General features: G+C 39.1%; 1 protein-coding gene across 1 annotated transcript in view; it reads right to left on the reverse strand.

The window, feature by feature from the left end:
- The window catches only part of ROS1 (ROS proto-oncogene 1, receptor tyrosine kinase), a gene marked incomplete at both ends in the record, with an annotated part of 76,560 nt that overhangs the window by 47,539 nt on the left and 16,975 nt on the right, over positions 1–12,046 (reverse strand). Inside the window, 7 exons of the mRNA XM_081997112.1 lie at positions 511–668; positions 1,007–1,221; positions 3,346–3,446; positions 8,525–8,716; positions 9,677–9,858; positions 10,384–10,494; positions 11,372–11,584. Coding sequence (XP_081853238.1) covers positions 511–668; positions 1,007–1,221; positions 3,346–3,446; positions 8,525–8,716; positions 9,677–9,858; positions 10,384–10,494; positions 11,372–11,584 — 1,172 coding nt within the window. The remainder of the gene's footprint in view (positions 1–510; positions 669–1,006; positions 1,222–3,345; positions 3,447–8,524; positions 8,717–9,676; positions 9,859–10,383; positions 10,495–11,371; positions 11,585–12,046) is intronic.

Here is a 12,046-nt window from a genome sequence, read left to right on the forward strand (position 1 = left end):
CTAAATCAAAACAGAGCTTCTCTCCCTGTGAGTGATCATTGTTTCACCAACTCCTGTGGCACTGTAGCAATGTGTAGCAATCTGGTAGCAATCTGCCCTTTGAATTTAAAGTAAAGCTTGCCAAATGTACTAAAACTAAATGAGGATGAAGCCTAGATTCCACATTCAGGCAAAGGCTGTCCATGGGCAGCTCAGAGGACACACCTGTCTCTGAGTTACTGTGAAAGGCTTTCTCACACATCTTTGAGCACTGGGAGCTCTTTGCCTGGCACCTCACACCCTACCAGCTAGCCCAGAGCTACTGCTAAGCCCATGTTCCTCCTGTGCTGGCCTCAGTGATGGAGAAACAGGACAGCTTGCTTTATATTTACAGTTTAGTTTTGTTGCTTGACCAATTTGTAAATACTGGAGAAGAAACAAACTGTATTTCTGTTTAAAAATAGATACATCAGCAAGTAGATGCAGTTAATACATGCAGATAACAAGGAGGGATTGCATGGATATCCTCACTTGTAGAGCTTTTGATCCCACGCAGTAAAAGACAGTTCCCCATTCCACATTTGTGGAGGGACTCCAAGTGATGTGAAAACTTGAAGAATTTCCTTCAATCCTGAATGAAGACTTTGGCACTGAATTTGGAATTACTTTTGGTGTAAAAGAAAAATTTCCTGTCCATAAAGAGAGGAAGAAATAATATTAATTTAAAGAATAAGAGCAATAAGTAGACTTTTCAAACCTGACTTAAAACATAAAAGTACTATGGAAAATCCTGTAAGCTGTCTGTCATTAGAAAGAAACAATGAATACCACCACCATGTATTCGTTTTAGCTATACTTTTATATAGCAAAATAATTGCACATTATCCAGTTATAGCCTGATATATTTATTAATAAGTTGCTGTTTTTCTTACCTTTTTTCAAAGGACTAAAGAATTTCAAGAATGAAGAATTACAGGCTGACAGTGAATACTTTTATTGAGAAGCTTAGATAAAGAAAGTAATGCACCTGGCAAAGGTTTAAGTGATGTGTGAACAAGGGTAAAGGCTTCAAATTCTGCTGGTTGTGAGAAGGGAATGCTAAGGCTCTGATTGACTTCCTGAGTTGTAATGAACTGATGACTATTAATCCAGAACAGACGACCACTGTAGTATTCCAGGGCACTCTGAGATATTTCTGAAGTACTCCATTCTGCAAATTCTGTGATGATAGCATTAGCACAGCTGTGAAAACACATACAAAATTAGCAAACTGAAAACACACGTGTAGAAAGAATAAGATTTATGCAATGCTTGACGCATTGATAAGTTTCTTATCATTCAAATTACTGATACTCATGTAAGAGACAGGAAAACAATTTTAAAATTTTTAAGTTCTGTAATGCAGAATACTTTTCAGAATGGCACATTGCAGGAGCACCTGCAAAAAAACCCTTCTTTCCCTTGATTTCATTAGAAAACAATTATGAAATAGCTTAGTATTCTGATGCATGGATGTAGAAAATTGAGTATTGTGAAAAATCAGCTCACCTTCTCTCAGCAGTTCCACTGAAACAGTGGAGTCTAGTTCACAGATGAGATTCATTCTACTTCATTAGAGCAGGTCTCCAGATGAATTTGACCATGCTAGTTTCCTCGATAACCTTCTGTCTTGGTTTCGGGTGGGATAGAGTTAATTTTCTTCCTAGTATCTGGTATAGTGCTGTATTTTGTATTTAGGATGAGAATAATGTTGATAACACACTGATGTTTTAGTTGTTGTTGAGCAGTGCTTACCCTAAGTCAAGAACTTCTGAGCTTTTCGTACTGCCCTGCCAGCAAGAAGGCAGGGGGGCACAAGAAGCTGCGAGGGGACACAGCCATTCCATATGGTATGGAATATCCCTTTGGCCACAGTTGACTCAAAGTGGCCAAAGGGATATTCCATACCATATGACATCATACTGAACAATAAAACTGCGGGGAGTTGGCTGGGGAGCGGTGGCTGCTGCTGGATGAGCAGTCAGCAGGTGGTGAGCAATTGCATTGTGCATCACTTGTTTTGTATATTCTTTTATCATTATTATTATTTTCCCCTTCTTTTCTGCCCTATTAAATTGACTTTATCTCAATCCATGAGTTTTACTTTTTTTTCCTGATTCTGTCCCTCATCCCACTGAGGGGGGAGTGAGCAAACAGCTATGTGCTGTTTAGCTGCCTGCTGGGTTAAACCGCAACACCTTCCGTTATTTATTAGACTCTATTAACATTTTCCTCCACTGGGATCACTGGTGATTTAATCTATCTTGTTACTTCTATGTCAAACCTACCCGCCTTTTTTGGTCCCAATTTATCTTCTGGGTAAGAGATTAAATATGTTGTAAGAGGCATCACTTTGCCATCTGAGAAATGTCTTTCAGCTTAGACACATGCTATCCAAAACAAATTTGGAAAAGCTTTGACACACCATCGGGTCCATTAGGATGGATTATTTCTAATCTCTCTATTCTGGCATACTAGGGACAAAGATTTATAGCTGCCAATTGTTTCACAATGGAGCTGCATGTTCTAGCTAAAACTAATCAACATATTTTGATTCTTTAAACGTTTACCATTCATCATAGCAAGTCTAAAATCACTCAGAATATTCAAATGATTCCACACAAAGCCAGCCTGTAACATTATGAGCATATGTAAATACAGATGCTGTTCAATTAAGTTTAATCTGATGCTTGAAAAAAAAAAATGGCACTCTCCGTATGAAAAGGAACAAAACTGTAGTTTCATGAGCTACCACTCATCATGCACTTGGCACGTACAGAACAAATTACCATTTTTATCAAGGTCTTAGTATATATTCAAGCTGACCCATAAACATGGTTTTGTTTTGTTTTTTCTTAAACTTTGCCTTTCAGGAATAATGCAGCCACTTCCTGCTCAGGATGATCAAGACGAAAGTCTGTTGAGTACTCATTGCTCAGGTGAGAAAGTGGTGTCAGTTCAAGTCCTAAGCTCCATGCAATATGAACAAGTTACAGCTCTATGCACTTGAAAGCTGTCAGGTGTTGTAAACGCCAAGATAAAATAGACAATAAATGGTGATTATTTCCTAAAGCTAAGTCTAAAAATTGATGAGCATGACTTCAGTTCAGCTGAGCTTCCATACTGTGTTTCTCTCACTGTAAAACCATGTTAACAACCATCTCAACATGTAGTTTGCCATCAGCTAGCTGTGATCATTAGCTCTTCTTTTTGTTTATTGTTAAATTAGTAACTAGTGTGCCCAGCATTGAACAAAATTTGTTTTTAAAGGGTATCACAAGAACTAGAAAATACAAACTTTCTTACCCCTGCTACGCATTTACTTACCCTTCTTTGCAAAGAGAAACTCGGTATAGGTTTAAGCATAGACCATCTTGCACAAGCCAGTAAAGAAAACCATAGGTGAGATCCAAAGTTAAACCAACCACCTAAGAAAAAAAAAAAGTCCAAATGGCAATTTGAACATGACTTCACTTCTGAGGTAAAAGCCCTTAGGCAAAACTGTTGTCTAGACAGCATCATGCATAGCTATTTATTGTCAAAAACCTCCACATTACTACCATGAATGTTTATTCTAACACAAAAAAAAAAGGTAGAAAATAATCAGGTCTTTGGAGACACCTATTTATAGTAGCTGATGATTTCTAGATAGCATTTTACGAGCACCTGTCACAGTGTTCATCCCTGGAGTATCTGAGTACTTCAGATATGATGGCAATAATGTTATCAAGTGATTAGTGGAACTACCTATCCAAATTTCCAGACCACATCTGGTATTTTAACATTGTTTGTCTGAAACAGGTGGTTGATATCCAGTCTGAAAGTCAGAATCACCTTTTGAAAGAAGTATTTCAGATCATTTGTCTTTGTTTTCTAGCTTTGATTTTATGCATACAATATTTAATGTGTTGCATTATTTATGGAAAAGACATGCAAAATTTTTATTGATGTATTTGGTTAAACAGGAAATTCAAATATTTATAGTTTGGTAAATAATTTATTATTAAATAAAGGGGAGGGGGGGGCTGAAACAATCTTCCCATTCATTACTTCAATATTTCATCTTCATTTAAGCTAGATGCAAGATTCTTTGTTTATTTTTGATAGGATTTTCTTGCTTTTGCAGTAAACAACAGATTCAATACCATATGCAACAATAATAGAAATCAGACATTTAATAATCTGTTCTGTGAGTAACAAAGAATTTGCATCCACAAATTAGCCTGCTAAATGTTATCAAGTTCAGTCTATGTCCTGTCATTAGCACAGCTTACAAGTTGTTAGGGGCCTCTCTGAACGTGTTTTCCAGCAGCTCTCAAACTTCTCATCCAAACACTAGTTGTAGCTATTCTTTTATAACCTTGAATTTCCATTATGGATGCAAGTGGAGCAGCCTTTTTTTTTGTTGTTTTTTTAACTCTTCATTAATAAACTGCAGAAGATGATGACAGGAAAGCAAATGCCATAGCACTTGGTTGTCTGTTGGTCCTTATGTAATCACGTTCTTGACATATTTCTGTTGACATTGTATGTCAGAAAATCAAGGTTTGAATGATTGCTCCTGTAGGTTTTCCTGTTAAAAATATCTCACAGTGTGTATGTGCCTGAGTGCTTATTTAGTCAACCATGTTATATTTTATCCCATTTACCTATTCTCCCTCCCTTGCTCAACACCAAATTACATCTTCCTGAATCTACCTTGTTTTTTTAAACATTTGGATCTTCTTTCCTTGACCCACTTTTTTTCTGTGACTATTACATTTTCCCATAGATGGGCAACCATCTTCTTTCTCCTGATTCCTGTTTCTCCTGATTAATAAAACGCAAAGAAATTTTTGTACTATTTGTCTTCAGGAGTTAGGTAGTAATTTAACACCTCCCTTCTGATATGCCTTAAAAATAGACAAACTTTTTCCATTTAATGAGAGGTATTAGTCTCTGGACATGATATGTAGTTGTGATCATGCAATGTAACTCTACATGATAAGACGCAACATAAATTTAGCTACTTGAAATAGCCCTTGACTAGAAATATTAAGAGACCATACCTAGAGGGTCCTGGCCCCTCCTGCATATAACACACTTTACTGCTCCCTTATAAATTACTTTTGTTCCCAGCATATTATATAGTGTAAATGACTTACTAAGTGCTTTGGAAATTCTGTGCCAGATCCTAGGCTAGAATAAATCAGAGTAGCTCTGCCAAAATCAATCAAGCTATGCCAATATTCACCAGCTAAGCTAAACAAATTATTGGAAAATAAAATAATTGTCATAAAAGGATCTAGTTCCTGCCAAAGAAATTAGACTTTCAAAGCTCTGCCTTCATATTTGTTTAGGAAACCTGTCATCTCCATAGTAGTCTCTTCTACTCTTATCACTTAGATTTCAAGCTAAAAGGAAATACAGCTATATACTGCTGAAGGTCCTGTACTGACCAGCTGAACAGCAATTCTTTATTAGAAAAACAGCTAGTAAATACCAGTAAGAACCAGTTATGTAGAGAACATAGCTCTAAGTATTGGATATATTACATCTGTGTAATGTTAATTGATGTTGATATTGAGGTACAAGGTACTCTTTTCAAGATAAAGGACTCCATTGTGCAAGCAAGATACATATTAGTACTTATGCAAATATATATTTGCACCTTTATATGCAACAATAATGACCAGCTCGATAATTCCACCATTAAACAATATTGTACTGCCTTTTTTTTTTTTTTCTGATGGGTTTATTTTGGGTTTTATTTTAATAAACAAACACCTGTCAGCTATAACTGGTCACTTCTCAATCTAGGCATTTTCACTTGGCTTTTTTCCTGTATGCATCACGGCAGGAGGCTGAGTTCAGGAAGTCAGTGCATAGATTAGGGGCAGCAGAGAAGGAGAGGAGTTGTTTGTTTGTAGGAGGTGTGAATAAGTGGATGGTTGAAGGCTGGTATTGCTGACAGAGAAAAGTGCAGGAAAAAAAATGACAGGAGCATGACAAGCAGTCTTATTGCTGCCAAGGTTCTTGAAAACAAGAACAAGAAATTTGAGGTTATCATGAAGCAATTCAGAGAAACAGGTAGTGAATCAAAAGAGAAGGGCAAGGAAGGTGACGCCTGCTGCTTAGAATAAACTGCAAATTGTCATTCCTTTGCAACAGATCACCCAGAAGATATGTGATAAGTGTAAGTGTGCCGTTGAGCCTGGACAGTATATATCTTCCCATGAAGACAGTCCACACCAGACAGCTTCCACAGTGTGAGGCTAGTACTGGAAGATACAGTGACCCTTTGCAGCACAGACATTTCTCTCTAAATGTGACAAAAGTTTTTCAGTTCTTCTGTATTTAGGTTTACAAGTACAGCAGGTGCCACACCAGAACCAGCCTTCCCTCTCCTTCCCAAACCCTCATGAATGCAACAGCGACCTGTGAGATTGGCTGGCCTTTCCGAATGTTAATTGCCTTTCAGAAGCTAAACCAGGTCTGGCTTTTTTTATAATCAGAGAAACACCAGCCTCTTTTTCTTTGGGAAAGGAGATTGAAATGTTTTGTGGAATGATACAAATCTAACTAAGAGACGTAGATCTCTAAAATTTAGAAAGGGTCTTTAATAGAGAACCTGGCTTCAGGTAAAATAGGAGCACAAATTGTACAACAGATGGAACAAAAAACAAAGGTTTCTTAGCAAAAGCTGTGTTTTTAAAAAAGCTGTTGCAGCAAATAATACATCTGAGTTGACTTCTTCTGTGGCAGTCAACCTATGCCTCATTGCAGCACTTGGGACAGGGGGTAAAAGCCCACACAGGTTGTGGTTCGAGCTGATGACCATCAGCTTTTCTTTGAGAAAGACTCTATAGAATAAAAGCAGTGTGATAGATGGGATAGTCCCTCAGCCTGACCTGCTCAGGAAAAGGTTTAAAGCTTCACTGGGTCTGCAGTCCCAACCACACGGACTCCTGGAGTCCTCCAGTCCTTGTTATGGTAGTAAGGGGTTCTCTTGCGAGGGAATTGGGTCATCCATCACTTTTCTCCCAGCTACACAAGGAGGGGAGGAAGGGAGGAAGGGATAGTGGAAGAAATTGGAGGAAAGTGGAGGGGAGGGAAGGGATAGTGGAGAAAAGGGGAAGGGAAAGGGGCATATGCAGCTGCTGAGACCCTGGCAGAGCTTTTCATGAGGTGAATACTTGGTCTCAGGAGTTCCTTCACAGCATAGGCAACACTGAATCCCACCTAGCAAGAATGAGAGTAAGTCTCTGGCATGGCAAATCCCACATGGTTGCAGAGACAGGATGTGTTTGGGGAAGGCAACAATGGTCTATGAGGAGCCAGCAGTGAACCAAGGCCTTAGGATTCTTGTCAGGACATCGAAGAGAGGCGAATGGAGAAGAAAGGCCTGGGAGAGATCAGCAGAGATACAGACGTTGTCTGTGAGGACCTCAGAGCACATCAAAAAGTCTCCAGGTAGGGAAAGGGAGTTAATGGGATCCCACATATTGCAGGGGCTTTGGTGAGCTACAGGTGGGAATGGCATCTCTATTTCCCCTCTACCAGCCTACCCCTGCATGGGACCCATTATCCACCCTGATACAGCTAAAACAACAACCCCCCATCCCTTTCTACCCCCTATGCCGTCCACTATCTTTACTCACTCTTGCAAGAACCCTCATTCCCTTCTCCCTGAGCAGCTGCTCTACTCTGCAGCAGCCTCTTCTCAGCCTTCTGGAGCTCCCCAGCAGCCTAGAGCAAAGAAAGAGGGGCCAAGCTGGCACCAGGCCCATGTGTGATTTGGGCAAGAGAGAAAGAGAAGATGGGGAAGGGAAGGGGCAAGTTGGGGATGGAGAGCCTCAAAGATCTCCAAAGGACAAGACTGCCACCACATGACGGACAGCATCAGGCAGGATGGGGACTGTCAGTGGCAGATCTGGCACCGTTATGAGAGCTGCGGCAGCAGCAGCAGCAAGCTGTGCCAGGCCGTGGCAGGGGCCAGCTACACCGAGCACAGGTATGGTACCAGCTGCCAAACCCCTCTCTCATCAGCACAGGCAAAGCCTCTGCAGCCTGAAGTGCAACTCCAGTGTCCCTGGCAAGTGTTTCTGCCTCAAAAGTGGCCCTGTCAGGACCTGTGAGCTGGGGAACATTACAAAGGAGGCAGGATGCCATGGAGCTCTGTCTCCACATTTTGATGGGAAAGCCAGAACTGACAATTTGACTTAAGTCATTTGGGAAAAGCAAGTACATATGGGAAAGAGCAGCTTTACAACTGTAAGGACATCTTTAATGTCACATTTTGTTGCAAGGATCTGACTTCAGAATTATGGGCCAAAGTTTTGGTACAGCTATTAACATGACTTAATTCTTACCCTCTTCTCAAAATGATATAACAATGTTGCAAGAAGGCATGTTATTCTTCTGGTGCATAACACGTTGATTTTCACAACCATGAACACTGACTATATTCAAGAGATCTAACCACTAAAACACTCCCTCCTCCCCAACAAAAAAAAACATCAGTCACCTGTTTACCAGAAAACTGTAGCTGCTCTTGTAACATAAGATACTCCTCGCCATTCAGTCTCGCACTCTCCACTGAATACGTTGTGGCCCAGTACAAATAGCCATTTACTGAATCCACTACTAGATCCTTCACTAGGAACACAACATGAGCCACAACCACTGCAGGGCCTCCCAGCAGTGATTTTCTGTAGATCTAGGGACAAAAAAATTTATTTTAGTGTTACACCTAAATCATCAGCCATGATCAATTGAGTATACATAAGTGACTTTTCCACAGCCGTTTATCAGAAGCTTATGCAAGCCTTAGGCTTTCAAAGCTTAAACCTTTTGCGTTCAAAGTATAAGGATGAAGAATAAGGCAAAATGATTAGTTAATGTTTACCAGAAAGTAACAAAAGAAAAAGCTGAAATATCTCTTCCCCTTGGCTCTCCCAGTTTTGGCAGCCTTCTGTCTGACAGAGTTTCTCACCCACTTCATATTCACTATTCACAAGTGTAAATGAGGGTGCAAGGCAGTGTGAAATCTGGCCTCTTAGCTCTAGTTTTTAAAACAGCTTTTGACTTTGCACTTACAAGAAATGAAAGGCATAATTTGACAGCACTGCATAAATTAGCACTGCAATTTTGAAGTCAGATACCTTTTAAATTATTCACGTCAATGTTCCTGATATGAGAGTGTACAAAGTGCAACTGTAATAATTTTTTATCTGCAGTGATCTGCAAAATATCACAGTACAGAGGCCAGTCTTGAAAATCTCTGTGTAAACAAATAGTGTCAAATTTGATTAAAATAAAGCCCATCTACTACTTAGCTGAGATAGACTTGGCAGCCTGCGTTTTCACTATCTTCACTTACTTTTACAATGTTGAATCCAAAAAAACTGTTGATAACATGTTTGATTTTCCTGTTTTGCACCTGTAATTCAGTATCCTGCATTAGTGAATATTAGTGAAAATTTTACCTGAAACTTTTTTATAAGTCTGGAAAATCACACAAGGGAAGAAAGGCCTCCTTGTTCTACACCACAATAGCAAAGGTCCAAATGCATCTCAAGTTGCAAGAGGTAAGGATTATTTTCCCAAGTATTGTTTTACAGTTTTTCTTGTCAACTTTAGGATTTTTTTTCCTTTTAAGAAGTGCAACTATACCTACCGTATTTGCTTTACTAGCCCAGTACAAGCATTGACCCAACCAATCAAAGGTCAACATCCTTGCATTTCTGATGTCAGATACATAAGTATTCTCAGTGGTACCCTCTCTTTTGTTCAATGACCAGGTCTGAACTTCCCCCATGGAATTAATCCAATAAAGAGTGTCATTATACCAGTCGAGGTCTTGAAGAAAAAAGGGAAGATATTAAGCATTTCACAAACAGGTAAGTAGAAAACCTTATTTTTTTAAAGAATAAAAAGTAGCCAGATACTTCAGGGTTTTTTTGAAGATCAATAAAATAAACAGTTAAGTTCAGTTAACATGAAGATAGGTGTTTTCTTATAGGAATACAATGTACATATATAGTCCTGATAATTATAAATGTATGACATACATTGGGATGCTGCAGGCAGAACTATTTAGTTCAAAGAGTTGATTTTAGCTCTGCTGTAACCATTGTGATATTGGTGGGGTTTCACTAAGGATTGATCCATAAAGTAGAAGAGGATGGACACAAAGGCTTGACCCAGTGAAGCTGCTTCACTGCACTGCATTCAAGTCTAGACTGCTGCAATGAAAGTTCTTGTCTTTTAGTTTTGCTGGGGTTTTTTTTGGATTTTATTTTATTTGATTTTATTTAAATTTATGGAGAACTAATAAATGCCAAGAGGTCTGCAGCGGCAGCATGCAGTTTGTTTAGTATTTACCTGAAATATTTCTTATATGAGGATAGAGGAGTTCTCCTGGCCCGTAGCTATCCAACTGCTGCTTCCAGAGGCCTTCAGCCCCCACTGCCAACATATACGGTTCTTCTTCAGCTGATAAAGAGAGAAAACTGCAGTTGTGCACACCAAAAAGCAATTGATGTATACTATTTGTATTTCAATAGCAGGAGTTCCTGTTTCTAGAAAGTTACAGAAGCACAGTTAAAACTGCTCTGCCCTAAGGAATAATGGACAAAGACGAAAGGCATGAAAATACCATAATCTGAGAAACTCAGAGATTCAGGGCAGGTTCAGATCTGGAACAATCAGGCAGTTTGGAACCCTATTAGATGCTTAAAAAACACTGTGGGTTTGGACATAGCCTTACTAAAGTCAGGCAAAAGTCACTCCTAATCCTCTGTGCCGGTCTAGTGCTTTAAGTTGAAAGCTGTTTTCCCCTCAGACATAGGTTATTATGGGTGAACTAGGTTTCAAAAAACATCCCAAAGATCTACAAATCTCAGACTTTGTGCACAAATCCATTTCCCCCATTATCTATGCTTAAAACAAGGATTTTCAGCTCTTAGTGAGCTTGCACTGTGCCACAAACTGTCATTAATCCCCAAGGCACTGCTCAAATAATTTCATCATAGAAAGTGCTTTACAGAGCCCAGGAAAGGAATAACATCTCTCATACCTGTTCATTTTATAGTGTATCAAATAATGTGTTTGATAGCGTATTTGCATTAGAAAAAAGTATATAAGTAGTAATAGTAAATATGTAATACATAATACCATTATTGTAGTTTGAGAATCTTACTACTTTAACTAAAAGCAAATTTAGTTTTCCTGTATTCTTTAATGTTTCTAAGACAATCTTTTTTTTGTCCCTCATTTTGCAAGTCTTTGCCCAAAGCCTGGACATGACCAGGTGCAAAGCTGTATGCATAACTCATTCTTCATTTCTCCTGGGTGACAAAGCGGTTCTCACCTTCTTCTAAAGTTGTCCCTCTAAATGACTCCGACCATGGTCCTTCACCAGCAGGAGACACAGCTCTGACTGACACTTCATATGCTGTGAAGCTGTCCAGCTCCTTCACTGTAAACCTAGTGTCACTAATATTTGAGACAAGCCATCCCTCCTGAGATGGCTGCTGAGATAACACTTTCACATCATAGGTCCAGTTCTGCCAAGCAGATAGACCTGTGAGATGAAAACAATCATGTTATCACAGAGTAGATGGCTGTAAGAGATGATAAGCATTCTTTGAGAAAACTGTACATTGGAGACTCATTTCAAAAATGCCAGTATTAGGGGAATTAGGAAAAAGATAGATTAAAAATTTACACTCTCCAGCTCTGGGACCAACCAAGAGTAGTAGTTCAATCCCCCATGAAGAAGGTAGTTAGAAGAATTGAAATTTTCCCCAACCAGGTAATTTTCTGCTGTTCAAAGACATGTGCACAGAGGCTAGGCACCATAGCACAGTCACTGATCAAAAGTCATTATCTCTGGCATGTCTTTTCCATATGATATCAGCAACCAATATTACTGCTACTCCATACTGTACTTAAGATGGAGCGTTGCTTAAAAACCTTTGCAGATGACAAATGAGTTACTAATATAAATTTGTATTAATTTAGCCAGACAATTCCGCTATTTTAC

This window comes from Phaethon aethereus (assembly GCF_964289735.1).
Source record: "Phaethon aethereus genome assembly, chromosome: 3".
NCBI classification, from domain to species: Eukaryota; Metazoa; Chordata; class Aves; order Phaethontiformes; family Phaethontidae; genus Phaethon; species Phaethon aethereus.